Consider the following 24010-nt stretch of genomic DNA (forward strand, 5'->3'; position numbering starts at 1 on the left):
TATAGTTCTATTACTATTTATTATTTATGGTGCAACTGTAACGAAAACCAATTTCCCCCAGGATCAATAAAGTATGACTATGACTGTGACTATGACTATTTTCAGTGAAATATATGTTCTTTGATAATAAATTTACTTTGAATTTTGAACTTTGATGAGCCACCTTCCTGAGTAATTGTGAGTGCAACTGTTACCACTTGGAAATGACTTAGAACACCCCAGTGAGTCTCAGAAGTGCATAATCTCACAAAACAAAAGATTGGTACAACACCATCGACTGAGGTGAGGACAACTGGTCAGATGCTAAGCATAAGTGGAAAGTTTTAGGGAGTTAGGAGTGAGAGATCTGGGCAGGAAATCTCAGGATTTTCCAGCCTCAATAGCTAAAGTCATGAATATTATCTATGTGAGTGGAAACTGAATCATAACAAAGAAGCACAGGCAGACAACATTTTTTTCCCCTGGGTTGAAATGCCTAATGCCAGAGGGCATGCGTTTAAGGTGAGAGGGGGTAAATTCAAAGGAGATGTGTGCAGCAAGTTTTGTGCACAGAGTGGGTGGGTGTCTGGGTGCTGGTAGAGGCAAATACATTAGGGACTTTTAAGAGACTGTTGGATAGGTGTATGATGTGCAGGAAATAGAATATTGTGTAGGCAGAGGGGATTATATTAGTTGGCTATTTGATTACTAATTTAATTGGTTCAGCACAACATTGTGGGCCAAAGGGCCTGGTCGTACTGTTCTATGTCATATGTTCTCTAAACAAACCATGAAATCTTGATTTTAATATGGAACATTCCAACACTTTACAGGCTTTTCGGCCCATAACGTTGTGCCAAAGTTTTAATCTACTCTAAAGTCAATCTAACCTTTCCCTTCTACTTTTAGACTCCATTTTGCTTTCATCCATGTGCCTATTTAAATGTTTCTCAAATGTCCTTAATGTATCTGCCCCTTACATCACCTTCGGCAGCACGTTCCACGCACCCAGCACTCCCGTGTGAAAAAAATCCGACCGACCTCTGACATCCCCCCTCTACTTCCCACCAACCATAAAATTATGGACGCTGACGAAGGGTCTCGGCCTGAAACGTCGACTGTACCTCTTCCTAGAGATGCTGCCTGGCCTGCTGCGTTCACCAGCAACTTTGATGTGTGTTGCCCCTGGTATTAGCCATTTCTGTCCGGGGGGGGGGTCTGTATTTCAAGTCCTCATGCAATTCTTGTACTAAGTCTAAAGGGGAAAGATTACTATATTTTTCTGTACGTTAATATTTTCAAATCAGTAATGTGATGAACTATTCTGCACTCTGGCAACGGGTTTGAAAGAGTTAAATGATCAGTTGACATTTCAGCTTTTAAGGATGCTGATTCATTTAAATACGTTTTGTTTTAAGCGGTGCAGCTCTCCACAACAGCAGGTGTTGTGTTGGCAGGGTTGCATTATTTTTCCGATATCTTGCATGCGAGACCATTTGATCCTGTCAAGCAAACGGAAGCCTCTGACTGTCACTGATGGTAGCAACCATTTTTACACAGGGGAGCGGCAGAACTGTTTTGGAGAGTGTGCACGCTCTGGGGCCACAGGCCAACACAGCACAGCCTTTCAGCTGTTCAAGTCCCGATCTAAATCCCTTCTTGGTGATAGTTGTTCAGCAGCACGAAGAAATCAGTTTAACTTTCCGTAATCTCCTCCGCTCGCCGTGGCTCCTCCCGCTCCACTAATTTTCTGTCAAACGTTGAACTTGCGGAAGGAAGTGAGCATGTGTCAACTTGAGCAGAGACTGAGAGAGAGAGAAAATAGTTTGTTAGAAACTAGGGCAGAGTAGAAAAGTCTGTACTGACTGAGGCCACCCATCTCCCATACGCTACCCCTGCGGACAGCAACACTGGCCAACTCGTCAGGGAACTGGTTTCATTCAGGGGCTATGACACATGGGAAGTCCGACGGGTGAGTTGACTAACTTTACTTCAAAACTAATCTAATCAGATTTAGCAAAAGCGAGGCCTGCTTTTGGTAAAGGTGGTGGATGTTTTAGAAAGTCTCATCTCAAACACACTTTGCAGAGCCTTCGCTAAGGACAACAAAGCGCCTCTCATCCAATTCCCCGTGGACTGGACACAGATAATGCTGGATGTAAAAACAGCGTTCATTTTTGTTCCATTAAAGTTGACTTATTGGAAACAGATAGGAATTCCCCAGAGCATGTCTCACCAAGGATGTGGGTTTGATTTTTTGATCTTTTGAGACAGGTGGTCTCAATATACAGGTGTCATATCAGAAGGCAATGTACTGTATATTCTACCGGCTGCCTTGTATCCCTGTATAACGCAGGGATACAAGATCTGAAATAAGGATTTATCACTCAAGCACTTCTCAAACGCATAGAAGTTATATTCTTAATACTGTAATTTGTTGGAGCTATATTGTAATTTTAGTTGGTCTTAATAATATAAATTTGGGATAGAATGTTGCTAATCCAAATAGTTTCTGACGAGTGTACTTTTTAAGACTTAATGAACATCATTATGAGTTAATAGTTAATAATTATGAGTCATATGACAATAGTTCAATTTCTGCCTGCATGTCTTGATTAAAAGTCTTCTGTGTTTCTTAAAATTTCTAATATCTTCACTCAGAGGGTCATGAAAGTGGGGAACGAGCTGCCAGCACAAATGGTGCATGTGAGCTCAATTTCAATGTTTAAGCAAAGTTTGGACAGGTACATGGATGGTAGGGGTGTGGAGGGCTATGGTCCCGGTGCAGCTTGAAGGGAATAGGCAGTTCAAATAGTCTCTGCATGGATTAGATAGGCCAAAGAGCCTGTTTCTGTGCTGCACTTTTTTATGACAAAAACTTTATGGTTTTACTATCAAACTGAAAACCACATTAGGTCAGGCATTGATTAATGTTTTGACACGATAATTAGAAGGGGCCATTGTAAAGTAACTTTACACTTCAATTATTCTTCTGACAGATCAAATATTACAGTTACAGAGATCATCTTTGTATTTCCTGCTGGATTGAACTAAACTAAACGGAGTGAAACTGAACCTCCAAGTGCTAAACCACCTTGTTTTGATGTTAATGGCGGTGCTGAATCAGTGTACAGAAATGGAGGTTGCCCTCAGCAGGAAGAGAATTGCATCTTGTTGAATCCAAACAAGTGCATGTATTACAGTGTAGGCCGAAAATCTGTCACTCTACAATCTCCTAAATTGCCCCAAATCTTTTCACTAGTAATTTTATAACACATTCTGTATCATTTACAAAAGGGCATGATTTCAGATCTATTTTATGTTTGGGCAAAAGGTTTTATTATAGTTGTAGTGATACAATTTCCTCCCTTGTTAGAAGTACTCACTGAAAAACCACAGGACCTCAGCTACGACAACTTTCATTAGAGTAGGTCTACATAATCAGTCAAATAAGCTGCATATTTTACTTCTAAAGCTAGATACAAGATCAGCAAAGGCGGTAAATACCCTATGTACATCGAGTCTTAAAAAGGCATCCATCTGAAACTTGACATAGTTTGATTCATAACATTCTACTTCAAATTTACAATTATTATTACAGTATTAAGATTGCAATATAACTCCAATAAATGACAGTATTAAGAATATAAATATTAGTTGTAAGTATAAAGATACAATTAAAAGTTCAAAGTAAATTGTAACATTAAAGTGTATATATGTCATCATATACAACCCTGAGATTCTTTTTCCTGTGGGCATACTCAGCAAATCTATAGAATAGTAACTGTAAACAGGATCAATGAAATATCAACCAAAGTGCAGAAGACAACAAACTGTGCAAATGCAGGTATAAGTAAATAGTAGTAAAAATGAGATCATGAGATAATGAGAAAAAGGGTCCTTAAAGTGAGATCATTGGTTGTGGGAACATCTCAATGGATGGGCAAGTGAGTGTAGTTTATCCCCTTTTGTTCAAGAACCTGATGGTTGAGGGGTAGTAATAATAAAAAGAATAATTCTTGAAATAAAAGTTGAAGGGATTTTTCAATAGACATTCTCGAACAATTTAGAACTTTGGAGGTGACAAAAAATGAAAGGCTGTTCCACGGACTGTTGATTTAGTAACAAGGAGATATAGATTTTTGAGCTATCACTAAATAAACAAAGGGGTAATTTGGGAGAATTTGTTTGAGGACAGAATGTTTCATCGCAAAATACGATTGAAGCAGAGAATGATGTCACTTGAACAAAAACTAGATAAATATTTGAAAAGAATGAATACAGAATGACAAGGGGAAGGTCAGGAAACAGAATGAGAACAATTTTGTGCTCCAATTTCTATGAAAAAAAATCTTTTAAGTGATTAATATAGGAAATTTGTGATTCTCAAGAAATTTGAGCATTCCATGTTGTAAATAAAAAATTTAGTTCCTGCATTTGTACTTTTAATTTACAACTTTACATTGTAACTTAAAAATGTAACTTTTAAGTTACATTTAAAAGTTAACAACTTTTAACTTTTAAATGTACAAGTGTACATCGCCTAACACTATAATCTTTGTACTTATTAAAATGAATGCTTCCCAACAGAATGTCCACAAGGTAAGGTCAAATAATAGCAGAACGATTAATGATTTAAATTTAATAATTAGGGTCCAACTTTGCCTCTCTGTGGTCTGTACTTGAATTTCTTAAATGAGCATTTATTTTAATTTTTTTTATTTATTGTGATACAGCATGGAGTAGCTCTTTCCGGCCCTTCAAGCCACGCTACCTAGCAATCTCCTGATTTAATCCTAGCCTAATCATGGGACAATTTGCAATGACCAAGTAATCTACCAACCAGTACGTCTTTGGACTGTGGGAGGAAACCAGAGCACCTGGAGGAAACCCACACAGTCATGGGGAGAATGCAGAAACTCCTTACAGCCAGCAGTGGGAATTGAACTGGGGTTACCTGTACCTACTGTAAAGCGGTGTGCCACCCCTACTATTAATGATTCATCAAAAATGCCAACAGGTAAATAGAAGTATTGTCTCTACATTCCAAGTGTACAAGGTTGAAGATTCAAGATTGCTTATTGTCATTCTTCAGTACGCGAGTATAAAAGAGAACAAAGTGGTTCTCTGGTTCTGATGCAGGTTGAGAAAACACAATAGGCGTAAAGAATACAATGTGTATAGATACAAAAGCAATCCTATAAAACACAATATACAAGTAACACCTGAGGTGGCTTGTTAGCATAGTGGTTAGCACAGTGCTGTACAGTACCACTGACCCAAGTTCAATTCCCGCCACTGTCTGTAAGGAGTTTGTACGTTCTCCCCATGACCACGTGGGTTTCCTCCGGGTGCTCCGGTTTCCACCCACATTCCAAAGACGAACTGGTTGGTGGGTTATTTGGTCATTGTAAATTGTACCGTGATTAGGCTGGGGTTAAATTGGGTGATTGCTGGGAGGTACGGCTCAAAGGACTGGAAGGACGTATTCTGCGCTGTATGTCAATAAATAAATAAATATGCATGGACTGATTGTATGTGCATAAAGTGACTAGATGATGTGGATGTAGTAGTGGTAGGATTAGCTAATAAGTGCAGGTGTTAATCTGCCTCTTTTACAATTGAAATTCCAAAGTACTTCATAGACTGTTGGGACTTCAGGACCACGTCAGACCATGAAAAGGTATATAAATGCAAGTTACTTTTCAAAAGTAAAATTTTTTTAGTCATCTCTTTAAAGACAGTATTGATCTTTACATTTCTGTACAAGCTGGACCATGCCCAAGTTTATTCTGCAGTTGTCGTATCTTAATTTATAAATTAAAATGTTTTTATTTCTTCGACTGCTGTTAATGAGAGAGGTCGGGGAGAGTGGCCAGACAGGTGACAGAAGATCACACCGGGTTCCACTCCTATACCTAATAACTTGGCCATTAAATGTATATTCAATTTGATTCACCAGGAACTCATTCACAGTTGAAAGTAAATTTTATTATCAAAGTACAAATATCTCACCATATACAATCTTGAGATTCATATTCCTGAGGGCATACTCAGCAAATCTATAGAATAGTAACTACAACAGGATCAATGAAAGATCAAGTGGAGTGCAGAAGACAATGAACTGTGCAAATGCAAATATAAATAAATAGCAATAAATAATAAGAACATGAAATAACAAGATAAAGGGTCCTTAAAGTGAGATTATTGGTTGTGGGAACATATCAATGGATGGGCAAGTGAGTGTAGTTTATCCCCTTTTGTTCAAGAACCTGACGGTTGAGGGATAGTAACTGTTCTTGGACTTGATGGTGGTGAGTCCTGAGGCTGTTGTACCTTCTCCCTGATGGCAGCAGCGAGAGAAGAGTATGGCCTGGGTGGTGAGGATCTCTGATGATGGATGCAGTTTCCCTACGACAGCATTTCAAGTACAAATGTAGATGTGCTCAATGGTTGGGAGGGCTTTAGCTGTAATGTACTGGCCCACTAGCTTTTGTGGTGTAATCTGTTCAAAGGCATTGGTGTTTCCATAGCAGGCCATGATGCAGCCGGTCAATTATCTCTCCACCTCTATAAAAGTTTGTCAATTTTTTAGATGTCATTCTGAACCTCAGCAGATTCCTAAGGAAGAGAGGCGCTGTTGTGCTTTCTTCACAATTGCACTTACATACTAGGTTTAGGACAGGTCTTCTGAAATAGTGACACCCAATCTGATATTTGCTTCTTTTTTTCTTTCTTCCTATGGACCTCATTCTAGAAACTGAGCAAAACCTCAAAATACACATTCTCTTTGTAATGTTTATGCAACCATAGTTCAAGACAAGTTGGAACATTTACCAATGAATTTGCAATCACTTAAATTATTACTTTTTCACAGGTCATCATGGCAAATAGCTGACTGTATCTTTACGCACTCCATTGAAATCAACAGCAGACCCTTTGTAACTTCCCTTTGATAACTGAAGATGGATCATTTTGATTCCCTGACTAACATGGAACAAATATCTTCCGCACAAGATTTAGGCAGTACAGAAGGTGATGACAACATTGAAGAAGACAAAGGCACTGGTGCACAAAATCTAGCTCCTCTGAATTGTGACATCTCTGAGTTAATACAATTTTCAGAGTCAAGGACAGAAGTCGGCGGCACTCTACTTGAAACAAACCTTTTTCATATCTCGGCCAATTCAGTTAATGAAATGGAGCCGGGTGCCAACAGTTTCGTGGAGGATCTTGCTGAAGATCTTGGTGATCGTAATGTTATTACGGAAAATCCTTTCTTAAGCTTTGATTTTGAAAACAAAAGTATGTTTGCCCAGAGTGAGAATCCAGATTTAGGACCAATTGAAGGGTGTGTCAGTGAACTAACGGACAATGAGCTTTTCAAGGATTTGGAAGACAAATTAGACGCTTCTAATCGATCTGAAAGCACAAGTTCATTTGAAAGTAATGGATCTACACCATGGGTACAAGCTGTATTACTGACCAAAAACACCAATGATACAGGGAATTATGCTGAAGAAAGTACTGACAGTCTTCTTAATCATTCAGATTCAATGACTACTGATAGCCCGGGTCCATCGGAGCCCTTAACACCCTCTGTCAATGAAGAAACTGATGAGGAATTGTTGAGGGATAAGTCTGAGGCTTTATCCCAGGTTTCTGACGCAGCCACATCTCCTGATGAAGTTATTATGGACCCATCAGATGTTACTTTTTTACAACAGGATGTGTGGCATCAAAACAAAGCATTTATTCCGATTTTAACCACAGAAGTTGCCACAACTGAGGAGACATTGGATAAGAAGTGTGACCCAGATCCAGTGGTAATGCCAAAGAGCTGTGAGCCGATTAGCAGTGAAATGGAAATTGAAGCAGCTGAGGAAGTTAACACAGAAAATTGCTGTCTGATAAACATACAGGATGCAGTGTCTACTCTACCCTCATACATTCCTTTAGTGCATAAGGAGCTGGTGGAATGGAATAACCAACAGATGGAGAGTGAGGTAATGGAATCTCTTTTTAATCAAAGTGGGAAAGATGGAGATTGACCACTGACTTCCCTCTACATCCCTTCTGGAGTGTATTATCCTTCAGTTCCATATTTTATTTAATATGGAATATAATTAAATATCAAATATTTTATTTAATATTTCAATCAGAAGAATGAGGGGTGACTTAATTGAAACCTATCAAATGCTGAAAGGTCTTAAAAGAGTGGATGTGGAAAGGAAGTCTCCTATGGTGGGAGAGTCTTAAGATCAGTCTCAGAATAGAAGGGCATTCTTTTAGAACGGAGATGAGGAAGCATTTCTTTAGCCAGAGAGTGGTAAATCTGTGGAATTCATTGCCACAGATGGCTGTGGAGGCCAAGTCGTTGGTTATATTTAATGAGGGGGTTGATAGGTTCTTGATTAGTAAAGATGTCAAAGGTTACAGGGAGAAGGCAGGAGGATGGGGTTGAGAGAGAAAATAAATCAGCCATGATGGAATGGAGAAGCAGACTAGATGGGCTGAATGGCCTCATTCTGCTTCTATGTCTTCTGGTATAATGGAAGCCCATCTAATGTAACAAACTTAAGAAATTTTGGGAGTCTTAAGATGAGAAGAATGTGTTAAAACTTTGATTTAAAATCTAGTAGCTGTCCTCTGGTGTTGAATACAGTAAGTCAGTGAATAATGGAGGAAAATGATGTAAGGTAAAAGGAGCAGAGATTTGCCGATGTTCACATACATCTCTTTTTAAAGTGGTAGATCAGAATTTCCACTGTTGGGTTTAGGATTAAATGATGTGACTGAAAATTATCCTCTGCCAGAAGCAGGGGTAGATGCGATGGGCTGGCTATGCCAGGGGTCACTGCTGGGTTTAGTGCACAATGCATCTGTTATATTGCAGTAATATAAAATTGCTGTTGGCATCCGGCAGCCATATGATTGGTGCTATAAGCATACTTCTCTGTAGTTTGGTGCTCATTTTACTGCAACACGAAGCAGTCAGTACTGGGTTCAGGTGCACTAACCCTTCAGCGCTGGGCTTTGACAGCACCTTGGTTGTTCTACTAGTATTTCACAATGTCATTTTAGAAAATAACTTCCCAATATCCTGTTCATGGCCAGTAACTCGAGCAATTAATTTCTGTCAGAAGCATATTGAGCCCGTCATATTGTGAAAATGGGCATGCTTCTTACATCAGCAGCTTTTTTGTTTATCTGCAGTACAAATTCCCCTTGAATAAAACAGACCTGTTATAAACACATGGGTAAGATTCTCCACATTCCAAGTTATTTCCTCTAGAGAAATACCAAGCCGTCCAGTCCCTGTGGGTATTTTCATTGCACTGGGTTTTACAAATACACTCATAGTGATCTTTTGAAATGCTCAAGCCACCCTGTCTGGCACCAACAATCATTCCACGGTCAGAGTCACTTAGATCCCATTTCTTCCCCATTCTGATGTTTGGTCTGATCAACAACTGAACCTCTTGATCACGTTTGCATTTTTTAATGCATTGAGTTGCTGATTGGAACATTAGATATTTGCAGGGGTACAGGTGTACCAAAAAAAAAGAGTACTCCTGTTCAGTTGAGTGTACATTCAACTGAACGTGTAAATAATGAATCAAATTTTAAACAGCAGATGTAGCCAGCTTGGTCGCAAATCATAACATGCTTGAATTTTGGATGTTGCTGCATGTTTTACTGACATCCAATTGCAGGAAAGATTTTAGATTTACTGACCAATACCCAAGTCACTCAGCCTGAGCTCTAGTTAGTGAATTGTCTGTTGTTTTCCTCGTCAATATTAATTCAGAAAGAAAACTTACTTTAAGTTAAAACAAATATTCTAATCAGCTCATCTCTTGGTAAATTTGACCGATTAATCAAGCAGGTTTAGTTGAATTCATGTTCAGAGCAGGTTCCATTTTGTAGTATTCTAACCACACTGTTAATGTTTAATTCTTTACTTCCCCAAGTCTTCAGTTCTTATTTTCTCATTTCTCATCAAACCAGTCAAAAGCATAATGAAGAAAGGGTTGCAGGAAATGATTGAGAAAAGAGATGCCGTGGTGAATCTACATCAATATAAAACCACAGATGGATTGCTGTTCTAGCCTCTGCATAATAGGAAGGATGTTGAGATGTTATCAAGAACACAGAGCAGATTTTATACCGTGAAAATGTAAGTGCAAGGAGACTTGAGACACTGGTGGTGATCGTCATTCTGTGGAGAATATAAGGCATTTCAAATTGTGAAACGTTACGGAGGAAGTATTTTGAAATTATGTAGCGGGTGTTAGAAACTGGCTGGTGAGATTAAGGGATCTAGAGCTGGGGTTCCCAGCCTTTTTTCTGCCATGAACTACCATTAACCAAGGGGTCCATGTACCCTAGGTTGGGATCTCCTTATCTAGAGTAAATAAGCGCTTGGTGGCCACATTATTAGGTACCTCCTGTTTGTGGTCTTCTGCTGCTGTAGCCCATCCACTTCAAGGTTTGACGTCCTGTGCATGCAGAGATGCTCTTTTGCACATCACTGTTGTAACATGTGGTTATTCGAGTTTCTCTCGTCTTCCTGTCAGCTTGAACCAATCTGGTAATTCTCCTCTGATCTCTCTCATTGTTAACAAGGTGCTTTTTCCCACAGAACTGCTGCTTACTGGATTTTTTTTTGTTTCTTACACCATTCCCTGTAAACTCTAGAGACTGTTATGCATGAACATCCCAGGAGATCAGCAGTTTCCGGGGTATGCAAAGCACCCCATCTGATACCAACAATCATTCCACAGTCAATGTCATTTAAATCTCATTTAAGATTGCATCTTAACAAAAGATTGAGAGGTGATGAATGCATTGTAGTTGAATGAGAGATATTTAAGGGAAAAACAGACCATTGTAAAAAAATGATGCAGTGTGTAGATGAGGCAGGTGAATAAAGAGAGACAGAATTAAGTCATCAGTTTGTAACACAATGACCTGTTTTTGATCATTAAATGTTATAGTGAAATCCATGTTGCATATTAACTTTCATGGGAATGTATTAAAACATTTTGTGAAAAAGCAATGCACGTGAAATGCTGGAGGAACACAGCAAATCAGGCAGCATCTATGGAGAGGAGTAAACAGCCAATGTTTTGGGCTGAGGTCCCTTCTCAGGACTGGAAGGGCAGAGGGAAGAAGGTGGAGGGAGGGGAAGGAGTACAAGCTGGCAGAGGACAGGTGAGACCAGGTGAGGGGGGAAGGTGGGTGGGGAAAAATATTTGCAAAAGCCACCTAATAGCCAACTTGAGGGTCCTTGTACCCAGGCTGATAGTCACAATTACAAATTACTTTTATATAATGTTTTTAATCTTGCAAACCTGCTTAACAGATGTGAAGTATTAATTTAAGACCTTACATCTTACACTGTCTGCTTTTCAAAGGGGATTGAAAAGCATAAGCAACACACACAAAATGCTGGAAGAACTCAGTAGGCCAAGCAGCATCTATAAAAAAGAGTATAATCCCTTTGAAGGGTCTCAGCCTGAAATATCGACTGCTGACTCTTTTCCATAGGTGCTGCCTGGCCTGCTGAATTCCTCCAGCATTTGGTGTGTGTTGCTTGGATTTCCAGTATCCACAGATTTTCTCTTGTTTGTGATTGAAACGCACAAGTCAGGAATTAGATGCAAGAAAAATTTCAAGTTACTGAATCAGTCGTCGTGGCTATCCCTCGAGGCCGAGGATGATGGTCTTCGTTCTGTTGATCTACTTATGGGCTCTCAAGTGGCTTATGAGACCAATCTTGAATATCCCTTGGAGTATAGTAAAGTCAGTCATCAAGGATATGGCACAGCAAAACTGAATGACCGTGCAAGAAGGGGTCTAGTGAGAGAGGCCACTGGGAGACCTATGACAACTCTGGAGGAGTTCCAAGCTTCAGTGACTGAGATGGGAGAGGCTGCACATCCAACACCAGTTGCCCGGTTGCTTCACCAGTCACAGCTTTATAGGAGAGTGGCAAAGAGAAAACCACTGTTGAAAAAACTCACATGAAATCTCAGCCAGAGTTTGCCAAAAGGCATGTGGGAGACTCTGAAGTCAGCTGGAAGAAGGTTCTATGGTTTGATGAAACCAAAATTGAGCTTTTTGGCCATCAGACTAAATGCTATGTTTGATGTAAGACAAACACCACACATCGTCAAAAACACACCATTCTACCATGAAGCATGGCGGTGGCTGCTTCATGAATGGCGGAGCAGACTGAATGGGCCAGATGGCCTGATTCTGCTCCTGTGTTGTGGGGTCTTATAGTCTTATGCTGTGGGGATGCTTTACTGCAGCAGGCCTTGGAAGGCTTGTGAAGGTAGAGGGTAAAATGAATGCAGCAAAATACAGGGAAGTCTGCAAGAGAACTGTGACGTGGGAGAATATTTGTTTCCCAGCAATACAATGACCCCAAACAAAAAGCCAGAGCTACATAGAAATAGCTTAAAAATAACAAAGTTACTATCCTGGAGTGGCCAAGTCAGGGCGCAGACCTGAATCCAATTGGGAATTTGTGGCTGGACTTGAAAAGGGCTGTTCAGTCACAATCTCCATGTAGTCTGACAGAGCTTGAGCAGTTTTGTAAAGAAAAATGGGGAAAAATTATGGTGTCATGTGCTAAGCTGATAGAGACATGTCTACACAGACTCAAAGCTGTAATTGCTGCCAAAGGTTCATCTGCTAAATACTGACTTGAAGTATGGACACAGTCTGGATTGAACTATGATGTAGCAGGCATATAATAAGACCATAAGACGTAGGAGCAGAATTAGGCAATTTGGCCCATCGAGTCTGCTCTGCCATTCAATCATGACTGATCCTTTTTTCCCCTCCTCAGCCCCACTCCGCAGACTTCTCCCCCTAACCTTTGATGCTGTATCCAATCAAGAACCGATCAAGCTCTGCCTTAAATACACCCAATGACATGCCTCACCTCTGCCTCTGGTAATAAATTCCACAAACTCACCACCCTCTGGCTAAAGAAATTTCTTCACATCTCTGTTTTAAGTAGATGTTCCTCTATCCTGAGGCTGTGCCCTCTTGTCCTAGACTCCCTCACCATGGAAACGTCCTTTCCAGATCTACTCTGTCTAGGCCTTTCAACATTTGAAAGGTTTCAATGAGATTCCCCCCTCATCCTTCTGAATTCCAGCGAGTACAGACCCAGGGTCATCAAATATTACTCGTATGATAACCCTTTCATTCCCAGAATAATCCTTGTGAACCTTCTCTGAATCCTCTCCAATACCAGTACAGCTTTTCTTAGATGAACCCAAAACTGTTCACGTTACTTAAGGTGAGGCCTAATCAGTGCCTTATAAAGCCTCAACATCACATCCCTGCTCTTGTTTTCTAGACCTCTTGAAATGAATGCTAATATTGCATTTGCCTTTCTCACCACCAACTCTACCTGCAAATTAACCTTTAGGGTGTTCTGTACAAGGTCTCCCAAGTCCGTTTTCCTCTCAAATTTTTGGATTTTCTTCCCATTTAGCAAATAGTCTGTACATTTATTTCTACCACCAAAGTGCATGACCATGCATTTTCCAAGATTGTATTTCATTTTCCACTCTCTTGCCCACTCTCCTAATCTGTCTAAGTCTTTCTGCAGGCTACTTGTTTCCTCAACACTACCTGCCCCTCCACCAATCTTCATATCATCTGCAAACCTGGCCACAGTCAGCTGTAGAGGCCAGGTCATTGGGTATATTTGAAGTGGAGGTTGGTGGGCTCTTGATTAGTAATGGTGTCAAAAGTGACGGGAAGAAGGCAGGAGAGTGGAGTTGATAGTAAAGTAAATTGGCCATGATCAAATGGTGGAGTAGGCTCGATGGGCTGAATGGCCTAATTCTGCTCCTATGTCTTATGGTTTATATATGTATATGATTTGGATAAAACGTGGATAGTAAGTTCATAGATAATATGAAGATTGGTGACTTTGTGGATAGTGTTCAAGATTGCCAAAGGATATAGTGGGAAATAGATCTGTTGCAAATATGGTAAGATAAATGGCAGGTGGAGTTTAATCTGGCCTAGTTTCAGGTGTTGCAATATGGGAGATGAAATATCAAAGGACAGTACACTGAAAATGGCAGGAGCCTTAACAGTGTTTATCCACAGAAGAATCTTGGGTTCATAGCTCTTTGAAAGTGGCCATACAGGCTGAGTGTGATTAATTAGGCGTATGGCATGCTTGTCTTTATTAGTCAAGGCATTAAGCTCAAGAATCAGGAAGTTGCAGCTTTAAAATTCTAGTTATGCCGCATCTGGAGTGTTGCATTCAATTCTGGTTACCTTGTTATAGGAAGGATGTGGAGGCTTGGAGTATATGCAGGAGAGGTTTACCAGGAAGCTGCCAGGGTATAGAATATGACAGCAGAAAAACAGGCATTTCAACCCATCTAGCCTGTTATAGCCTGAGTTTCTGATTAGTCCTCTCTACCTGCACCCGGACCAAACCCCTCCATACCTCTCTCATTCAAACTTCTCTTAAATGTTACAATTGATCCCACATCTACCACTTCCCCTGTCAGCTCATTCCACACTCTCACCACCCTTTGATTAAAGAAGTTCCCTCCATGTTCCCCTTAAATATTTCACTTTGCACCCTAAATCTATAAGCTCTAGCTCTAGTCTCATCCAGCCTACATGCATGCATTCACCTTATCTATACCTCTCATAATTTCATATACCTCAATATGAGATCTACCCTTATTCTCCTGTGAAAAAGCCTAGCCTATTCAACCTATGACTCAGATACAATTGATCCTGTTGACATCTGTGTATATTTTCTCTTCACTCTTTAAAGCTTTTTGATTTCTTTCCTGTAGATAGGTGACCAGGACCTCACACCATACTCTAAATTTGGCCTCACTAATATCTTATGTAATTTCAACATAACATCCCAACTCCTGTACTTAGTGCCCTGATTTATGAAGGTCAATGTGCCAAAAGCTCTTTTTATGACCATGATATCACTTGCAAGGAAGTATGGATCTGTATTCCCAGGTCCTTTTGTTCTACCACATACCTCAGTGCAATACCATTCACTGTATAGGTTTTACCCTGGTTTGTCCTCTTAAAGTGAAACACCTCAGACTTCTGCATTAAATTCCATCTGCCACTTTCCAGTCCAGTTTCCTTGCTGGTCCAGATCATTTTGCAGACTTTTATAGCCGTCCCCTCTGTCCACCACTTATTAAACTGATTTAGGGGGAAAAAAGCTGTACTAAGCTTTGAATGTTGTCATTGTGAAAGGTGTGTTTGGAAAAATTTAAGGGATTACATCATTGATTCAGAAGCCAGTATGCACTATAAACAACAATTTAGAATAGTCTTGCACAATGTCCGTATTAAACAGGTTGGAAGGAACTTTCAGTTTTGCTGTTTCATTTTTTGACATCTTGGTATTCCAAGAAATCAGAAGTTCTAACCTGTAGTTTATTGAGTCATTTTGTTCTTTAGTTTACCTCACTATGGAATAGAGATGAGGAGGAATTTTTTTATCCAGATGGTGCTGAAGCTGTGGAATTTGTTGCGGAGACCAAGTCATTGGGTATATTAAAGCGGAGGTTGATATGTTCTTAATTAGTGAGTACGTCAAAGGTTATGGGGAGAAGGCAGGAGAATGGATTTGAGAGGGGTAATAAATCAGCCATGAAGGAGCAGATCCAATGGGCTGAATGGCCTAATTCTTCTCCTATGTCTTATAGTCTTCACGCAGAGGGTGGTGCATTGATGGAATGATCCGCCAGAGGAAGTGGTACAATAACAATGTTTAAAAGACATTTGGGGTAGTATGTAATAGGTTGGGTTGGAGGGATATGGGTCTAATTTGGTAAGCATCATGGTTGGCACCCTCCAAGAGGGCCACAACTTTGTTATTGGGTTTGGAGGCTTGCATGCCTCGATGACCTGGAAAGCTGTGCTGGCTGGAGTCAGGTCTTTACAGTTTGGCCCTTGGTAGGGTCACCCATGTCAAATAGGTCAAAAGGTAGAGGTCAGACTAAGAGTGGTCCACTGGTCCTCCAGGTTCGGGGGTTCAACCTGGGGCTAACAACCCTGACTAGTGAAACAAAATTGTTACGGAAACAGCAATGAAGAATTTTCTACATCTGAGAGCAATGGTATTCCTAAATCTTGACCCGGGACTTGTATGACTGACAGAAGGGAAAATTCAGAGGAAGCTGTTGACATGGTGAAGAAAGCCTGAATAGTGCCAGAAGTGGAGAACCTTCCTTGCTGCCCTAAATGCCAGCACCGTAACAGGCAGTAGAGAGAGAGAGAGAGATGGTTGGCATGACCAATTAAGGCTGAAGGGCCTATTTCTGTGCTGTTTTAATCTTTGATTCTGTAAGAAAGTGCAAAAAAAGCATAATATTTGATCATGTGTCATTCTGCTTAAAGGTCATTCAAAAAGACTCAAAAAAACTTTATTGTCATTCTAACCATACATCAGCTCTGCAGGGCAGAATGAGACAGTGTTTCCCAGGAGCAGTGCAATCATAACATAACAAACGCAACATTAAATAATAAACACAACAATAAATAGTAAAACACAACAGCCACATGTCAGTTAAAATCAAGTTATAAGTGTCCAGTGCAAGTTAAAAGTGTCCAAAGCAGAGTCAGGTAGAGCAGCTATTTAGCAGTCTGACTGCCTGTGGGAGGAAGCTGTTTAGTAGCCTTGTGGTTTTAGTTTTGATGCTCCTGTAACGTTTGCCTGATGGCAGAAGAGCAAACAGTTCATGGAGAAGGTGTGAGACGTCTTTAATGATGTACCGTGTCTTCTGGAGGCATCAACTCTGAAAGAGGTCTTGGACAGAAGGTAGGGAGACCCCAATAACCTTCTCTGCTCCCCTAACCACCCTCTGCAAGGCTTTTTTGTCGACAGCACTGCAGCTGGAGTACCAGGTTGTGATGCAAAAGGTCAGCACACTCTCAACCACACCTCTGTAGAATGTAGTTAAGATGTTAGTGGGGAGTGATGCTTGTTTAAGCTTCCTCAGAAAGTGCAATCTCTGCTGGGCCTGTCTCACAATCCCAGTGGTGTTCCTGGACCAGGTGAGATTGTCTGCGATCTGCACCCCAAGGAACTTGATGTTTTCCACTCTCTCCACTGTGGAGCCGCTGATGCTGAGGGGTGTGTGCTCAGGCTGAGACCGTCTGAAATCGACGATCATTTCCTTGGTTTTGGTGACATTAAGCATCAAGTTGTTATCACTGCACCAGCTCCCTAGGTGTTTGACCTCCTCCCTGTACATTGTTTCATCATTTTTGCTGATGAGCCCCACCACTGTGGTATCATCAGCAAATTTAATGATCAGGTTCTCCTTGAATCTGGCTGCACAGTCATGTGTTAGCAGTGTAAACAGCAATGGGCTAAGCACACAGCCTTGTGGGGATCCAGTGCTCAGTGTGATGGAGTCAGAGATATCCTGCCAACACGGACTGACTGTGGTCTCTCTGTCAAGAAATCCAAAATCCAACGACACATGGCAGTGTTAAGGCCAAGCAGCGACAGTTTCTCCACTAGTCTCTTGTGGGATGATGGTATTGAACGCTGAACTGAAATCAATGTACAGGATTCTGGCATAAGTGTCTTTGTTGTCCAAGTGAGAGAGAACTGTGTGCAGTGTGGTGGATATTGCATCCTCCGTAGAGCGATTTGGACGATAAGCAAACTGTAGAGGATCCAGTGATGAGGGGAGGCTGGCTGTGATATGAGGCTTAACAAGCCGTTCAAAACATTTCATCACTATAGGGATCAGGGCAACGGGACGGTAATCATTCAGACAGGCTACAACTGATTTCTTTGCTACAGGGATGATTATGGAGGTTTTGAAGCATAATGGTAAAATGCAACTTGGTTTACTATTTGCACAGAACGTAGCCAATTAAGATGAATAACAGGATACAGGAACAGGCTAACCACATGGCCGTGGAGTATGGCTGATCACTTCTACATTTGTTGCCCAAAATAATCTGTCAAAGCACATATTTCATGTAATGTGACAAAATGGAAATGTCTAACAAATTCCAATTCTCATTTACGAGCCAATGTGCATCGGAAATTAAAAATTAAGTCATGATTGGTATCAAGTTTCCGCTGGCAACTTTCAGTAGGTTAGGCACCCTCTGTGGAAATGGAAAGAGTTAATGTTTAGTGCCCTTTATTGGAACTGGGAAGAGAGAAAACAAGTTAGTTATGGGTGACTGAGAAGGTGGGAGAAGGATGGTTAGAACAAAGAAAATATCTCTGTGCCGACTTAATTCTTTATGTAACAGATTAAGCTTCTTTCTCTGTGTAATGCGTACTAATGGCAAGGTTGTTGGACATGCCCAATAGTCTAGTTATACAACAGAGTAAAATCTGAGACAAAAAAAAATGGCCAGTTCTGATATAGATAGAAAGAGTCAATTACCTAAAGTTGGAGAATTTGGTATTGATTACAGAGGGCTGAAGCATCCCTAAATGGAAGATGCTGTGGTGTTCATCAAGTTGGTGTTGAGCCCTGAAGCGTTTCTGATGCACTTCAGAAGGAAAGGAATAGATCGACAAGGTAGAAAGTCTGAAAGGTCAAAGACTGAAGTTGGTAAATCCAGAGGTAGAGGCCAAATGATCAAGTCAGTGAGTCTGGGCAAGGGACTAGAGGTTGGATGAGGCCTGCCCTGTGGTTGGGGATGAGGCCTGTCTGTGTGTGCGGGAGGGTGGATAAAGCACCTATTTTGCTGCTGTCTTATTTTGTTTTGTTTTGTTGTTGGCTGCTTGTGTTGTTCTGATGAACCTTGTGGGCATGCCATGTTGTGGAATACGTGGCGACACTTGTGGGCTGCCCCCACAACATCCTTGAGTGTGTTGATTATTAACACAAACCATGCATCTCACTACATGTTTCATGTTAGTACAATCACTTCATGTTCGCCTGAGGGGTTACCTGTTATCTATTAGTGGGTCGTCAGGTGGCTATAGAAGCCAATCTGGGGACTTGGGGTTTCCAGACCTCACAATCCTGCTCCTTTTGCTGCTTGTTGATCCCCTCGTGACTTAATCAGGGATATTAGGGTAGATTCCCTTAAAGGAGAATGCCTGTGCGTGAAATTGTTTAATGTGGTGCACGGGCAGCCGCCATACGGTGCTTGACAGATCGGTGTTACAGTCCTGTGGCATGGAATGTAAGATGACTGGAGGCCCTTTACTGCTGCTGCTTTCTTCCGACTTCACTGCCATTGTGGTGTGTCATCATCTTCCACCAGCTCCATGGCTGAGGTCCTGGTTGGGTTGCTCTTGGAACCTCCTTCTAGACCTTATGCTATGGACCTTGCTATAGATGAACGTACCAAGAGCTATGTGCCCGATGGTTAAACTCCAGACAACATTGCTCTCGAGAACTCACAAGGTGACGATCCGTGGAGAAGTTTCGATGTAGATGTGATCGATAATTCAGAATCTGTAACGGTGAAGCAAAGCACAGACAGATAATGGGTTGGGGGTCAATGGAGCAAGCAGCATGCCACTCAGACACTGCTGCTGGTTGAAATCAGGTTCTTTGTAAAGCAATCATCCAATCTGCCTTGGGTTTTACCAATGTAAAGGAGACTATGTTGTGAATACAGTGATAGTATTGGGTTTGGTAACTGTGAAGTTCTAATCTCAAATGAGGACTTTCAGTCCTATCGGGTACAAGTACAGTGGTGCTAGAAAGTTTGTGAACCCTGTAAAATTTTTTCTATTTCTGCATCAGTATGACCTAAAATGTGATCAGATCTTCACATAAGTCCTAAAACTAGATAAAGAGAACCTAATTAAATAATTAACACAAAAACATTATATTAGTTCATTTATTTATTGAGAATAAATACATGATCCAATGTTACATGTATTTGTTAGAAAAGGTATGTGAACCTCTGGGGTAATGCCTTCGACAAAAGCTATTTGGAGTCAGGTGTTCCAACCAATGAGATGAGACCAGAGGTGTGGGTTGTAGAGGTTTCTTGCCCTGTAAAAATGACACATGAAGTCAGGTTATTAACAGAGCCTGCTCTTCTCAAGAAAGAACTGTTTATGTGCACCATGCCTTGATTGAAACAACTTTCGGAGGACCTTAGAAGAAGAATTGTAGAGATGCAAGATGCTGGAAAAGGCTACAAAAGCGTTCCTAAAGGCTTGAGCGTTCATCAGTCCACAGTAAGAGAAATTGTCTACAAATGGAGGAAATTTGTTACTGTTGCCACTCTCCCGAAGAGTGGGCATCTTGCAAAGATCACACCAAGAGTACAACATGCAATGGTGAAGGAGGTGAAAAAGAACCCAAGGGTAATAGCAAAAGGCCTGCAAAAAATCTCTAGAACTTGCTAAAATCTCTGTTCATGTGTCCACTATAAGAAAAACACTGAACAAGAATGGTGTTCATGGAAGGACACGGCGGATGAAACCACTGCTCTCCCAGAGAAAACATTGTTGCATGTCTCAAGTTTGCAAAAGACCACCTGGATGTTCTACAACACTTCTGAGACAATGTTCTGTGGACAGATGAGACAGAAGATGAACCTTCTGGCAGAAATGCACATTGCTGTTTGGAGGGAAAACACTAACACCAAAATCTCACCCCAACTGTGAAGCATAATGGAAGGAGCATCATGGTTTGGGGCTGCTTTGCTGCCTCAGGGCCTGGACAGCTTGCAATCGTTGAGGGAACAATAAATTCAAAATTGTATCAAGACATTTTACAGGAGAATTGTCAGAACAGCAGTCTGTCACCTGAAGCTTAATAGAAGCTGGATAATGCAACAAGATAGTAATCCACAAGACAATAATAAATCGACAACAGAGTAGTTTAAAAAGAAGAAAATTTGTGTTTTGGAATAGCTGAGTCAAAGTCCTGACCTTAATCCTACAGAAATATTTTGGAAGGATCTGAAGCAAGCAGTTCATGTAAGGGAGTCCACCGACATCCCAGAGTGGAAGCAGTTTTGTAAGGAGGAATGGCTTAAAATTCCACCAAGCCGATGTGTAGGATTGATCAACAGTTACTGGAAACGTTTGGTTTAAGTTATTGCTGTACAAGGGGGTCACACCAGTTACTGAAAGCAAGAGTTCACATACTTTTCCAACTAACACATGTAATATTGGATTATTTTTCTCAATAAATAAAATATACAAGTACAATGTTTCTGTGTTATTTATTTAATTGGGTTCTCTTTATCTAGTTTTAGGACTTGTATGAAGATCTGATCACATTTTAGGTCATATTTATGCAGAAATAGAGAAAATTCTACAGGGTTCGCAAACTTCCTAGCACCACTGTAGCCGCAAATACTCCCAATAAAGGGAGATTATACTGTTACTACCCAATCTTCAAAGACTAGTTCATTTCCCTGTTTATTCTCCAAAGTGAGTTTAGCTACCAATACCCCACTATTTGAACAGTGGGTCCCCTCTTGCTATCAAGGAGAAGATGTTAACAAAATAGTTTAAGACACAGTTCATTTATTTTCAGTGATACATGCTAAAATCCAAACATCATTCTAAAAACACATTTAAAACTCAAAGAGGATTCCTATCTTATCTTGAAACTTCAAACATTATAAAACATTTCCAGATTACAGATAATTTCACAAACCGTTTCCAAAACCCAAAACATAAAGGACAAAGGATTTCCAAAACATGGGTACAATTGCTATCAACTAAAAAGACATATCAAAGATGCAGACAAATGAGTTGTCCATTGCAGAAACTGAAGATGGAGGAATCGATTCTCATTCTTCCATGTTTCTTGATGTTCCTTATCCCATTCCTAATAAGCCTGAGCTGCTGCTCTAAATTTTTACCCTTTTCTGCCATTTTGAGTGACTTCACAAGCATGTGATATTTCCTCAGATATCATCTTAACACAAATGTCTAAGAGCATCTTTTGAAGACATGAATCCTACCTATGTACCGTTAATGTAAAGCTGACTTCTTCAAGTACTTAAACCTTTCAAACTATAAACATATCAGTTATTGATATGCTAAATGATATCCATCTGTTCCTCAAGTTTCCTTGAACTAGGCAACTTAAGAGTCTGCTTGTCTGTTTAAAACAACCCAATTTAAATAAGGAATTGTGTTATACTTTACTCCTAAGCAATAATAAAGCAGGCGCAGCGACTTTTTACAGACAGACTGTCTACAAAATACAGAGCCTATTTGCAAAGCTGTTCTATAAAGACTGCTTTCCATTCACATTTTAAGAACTGAAGACTGACTTCTATTTACAACCAGAAGTTTAAAAAAAACTCTGTTAATTGGAAGTTTACTTAGAACTGTTTCATTTTACAAGATGCTGTGTTTAGAAAGCAAGGTTATCAAAAAAAAAACAAGCAGTGAATATCTATCACAATACTAATTGGTTTAGAAGAAGTGTAAGGCGAATTGATGCTTCACTGGGAAATACTGGATGGCGTCTGGGTGTTGGGAAGGGAAGAGAAGAGATGAAAGCCCAGGTATTGCATTTCCAACAGCTGGATGGAAAAGTGCCTTGAAATGGGCAGTGGTAGGCAGTGATGGAAAAAAAAATTGAAGATTAGCTTTATTTGTCACATGTTCGTGGAAGCCTACAGTGAATCGCATCATTTGCATTGATGACCAACACAGTCTGAGGATTGTGCTGGGTGCAGCCTGCAAATGTCGCCATGCTTCTGGTACTAACACAGCACAGGCATAACTTACTAACCCTAACCCTAACCGTATGTCTTTGGAATGTGGGTGGAAACCCATGAGGTCATGGGAAGAACGTATAAACTCCTTTAGACAGAAGCAGGAATTGGACCCAAGTTGCTGCTGCTGTAGAACATTACACCAGCTGCTCTGTACCAAGCTGCACTAACCACTCTTGTAGTGGAGTTGCCAGACTTACCCTTCATTTTTTACAGGAATGTGTTGCTCCTGAACTCTCACTATTTCATTTGGAGGGACTCCTACTTGTCAGATACAGTTTGAACTGCATGTAGCTACAGTATGTGTATCTAATTAATCCCAGTCTAATTTTACCAGATCCTGTCTGATGATATGGAAATCTTCCTTCCTCAAAATTAGGACCAAAATTTTTGGACCATACTATCTCTTTCCATAAGTACCTTGAAGATATTTTTAGGGAGAGCACAGTATAGTGGGGGAAGGTACTAATCAAAATGCTGTAAGAAAGGAAGGGAAAGGAACATGTGATGGAATCTTATTAGAATTGCAGAAAATTTCAGATGCTGATCCAATGAATGGCGATGCTAGTAGAATGAAAAGTAAGGGCCTGAGTGCTTACAATACAGACCCTGGATCGTTTTTCCTTACAACATCGCTGGTTCTAAAGGCAGACCTATCACCCCTCCCCCTCCCCCACCTATTAATTTTTTCCTGTTCTGCCAACTAATTGTTTCCTGTAATCTATCTCTCCCATGCCCAGTATTTACTTACTGCCCGTTAATCTGCTGGCATTTAGGGCAGCAATGAAGGTCGTCCATCTCTGCCTGACCTTGATCACTCAGATGTAGAAGGATTTTTCATTGGTATTTCCTTTTTCAATCTTTTTATTGATTTAATTTTCAAATTCATAAACATAACAATACTAGTACAAAGAGATTGGGATTACATTATTGGTAATTAACATATGTGAATATAAACCACAGATAACACAGGTATACTAAGCCTCCCAAACTCTTAATATAATTAAACATGATAAAAAGAAAAATGAAAAAATATCGAGAAAAAAACCCCAAATTGGAAAAAAAACGCTAAACTAAACAAAGCTGGGCTATTATATTACCTTGGATACAGTCATTAATGTCATTAGCTCTGCTCCTCTGTCCATATATTTTCGGTTAATAAAAAGGATTCGGGAAAGGTCAAGCTACATCATATGAAAGTGTTGAATAAGTAGCCTCCAAGTCTCTTCAAATTTAACCGAAGGATCAAAAGTGACACTTCTGATTTTTTCTAATTTAAACAAGATATAGTTTGGGAAAACCATTGAAA

The 24010-nt window shown here is 40.3% G+C and overlaps 1 protein-coding gene across 2 annotated transcripts in view; it reads left to right on the forward strand.

Moving 5' to 3' along the window:
* Nucleotides 1-1638: 1638 nt before the first annotated feature.
* Nucleotides 1639-24010, forward strand: part of LOC134351070 (PH and SEC7 domain-containing protein 2-like) — an 86348-nt gene continuing 63976 nt past the window's right edge. Inside the window, exons 1-2 of one of the 2 annotated variants that reach the window (XM_063057110.1) lie at nucleotides 1639-1951; nucleotides 6857-7985. In XM_063057110.1, coding sequence (XP_062913180.1) covers nucleotides 6945-7985 — 1041 coding nt within the window. In that variant the 5' untranslated portion in view covers nucleotides 1639-1951; nucleotides 6857-6944. Of the gene's footprint in view, nucleotides 1952-4728; nucleotides 5000-6856; nucleotides 7986-24010 lie in introns of those variants that run through there. The other variant, XM_063057111.1, reaches the window with a different exon arrangement.

This window comes from Mobula hypostoma, chromosome 8 (assembly GCF_963921235.1).
Source record: "Mobula hypostoma chromosome 8, sMobHyp1.1, whole genome shotgun sequence".
Taxonomy (NCBI): domain Eukaryota; kingdom Metazoa; phylum Chordata; class Chondrichthyes; order Myliobatiformes; family Myliobatidae; genus Mobula; species Mobula hypostoma.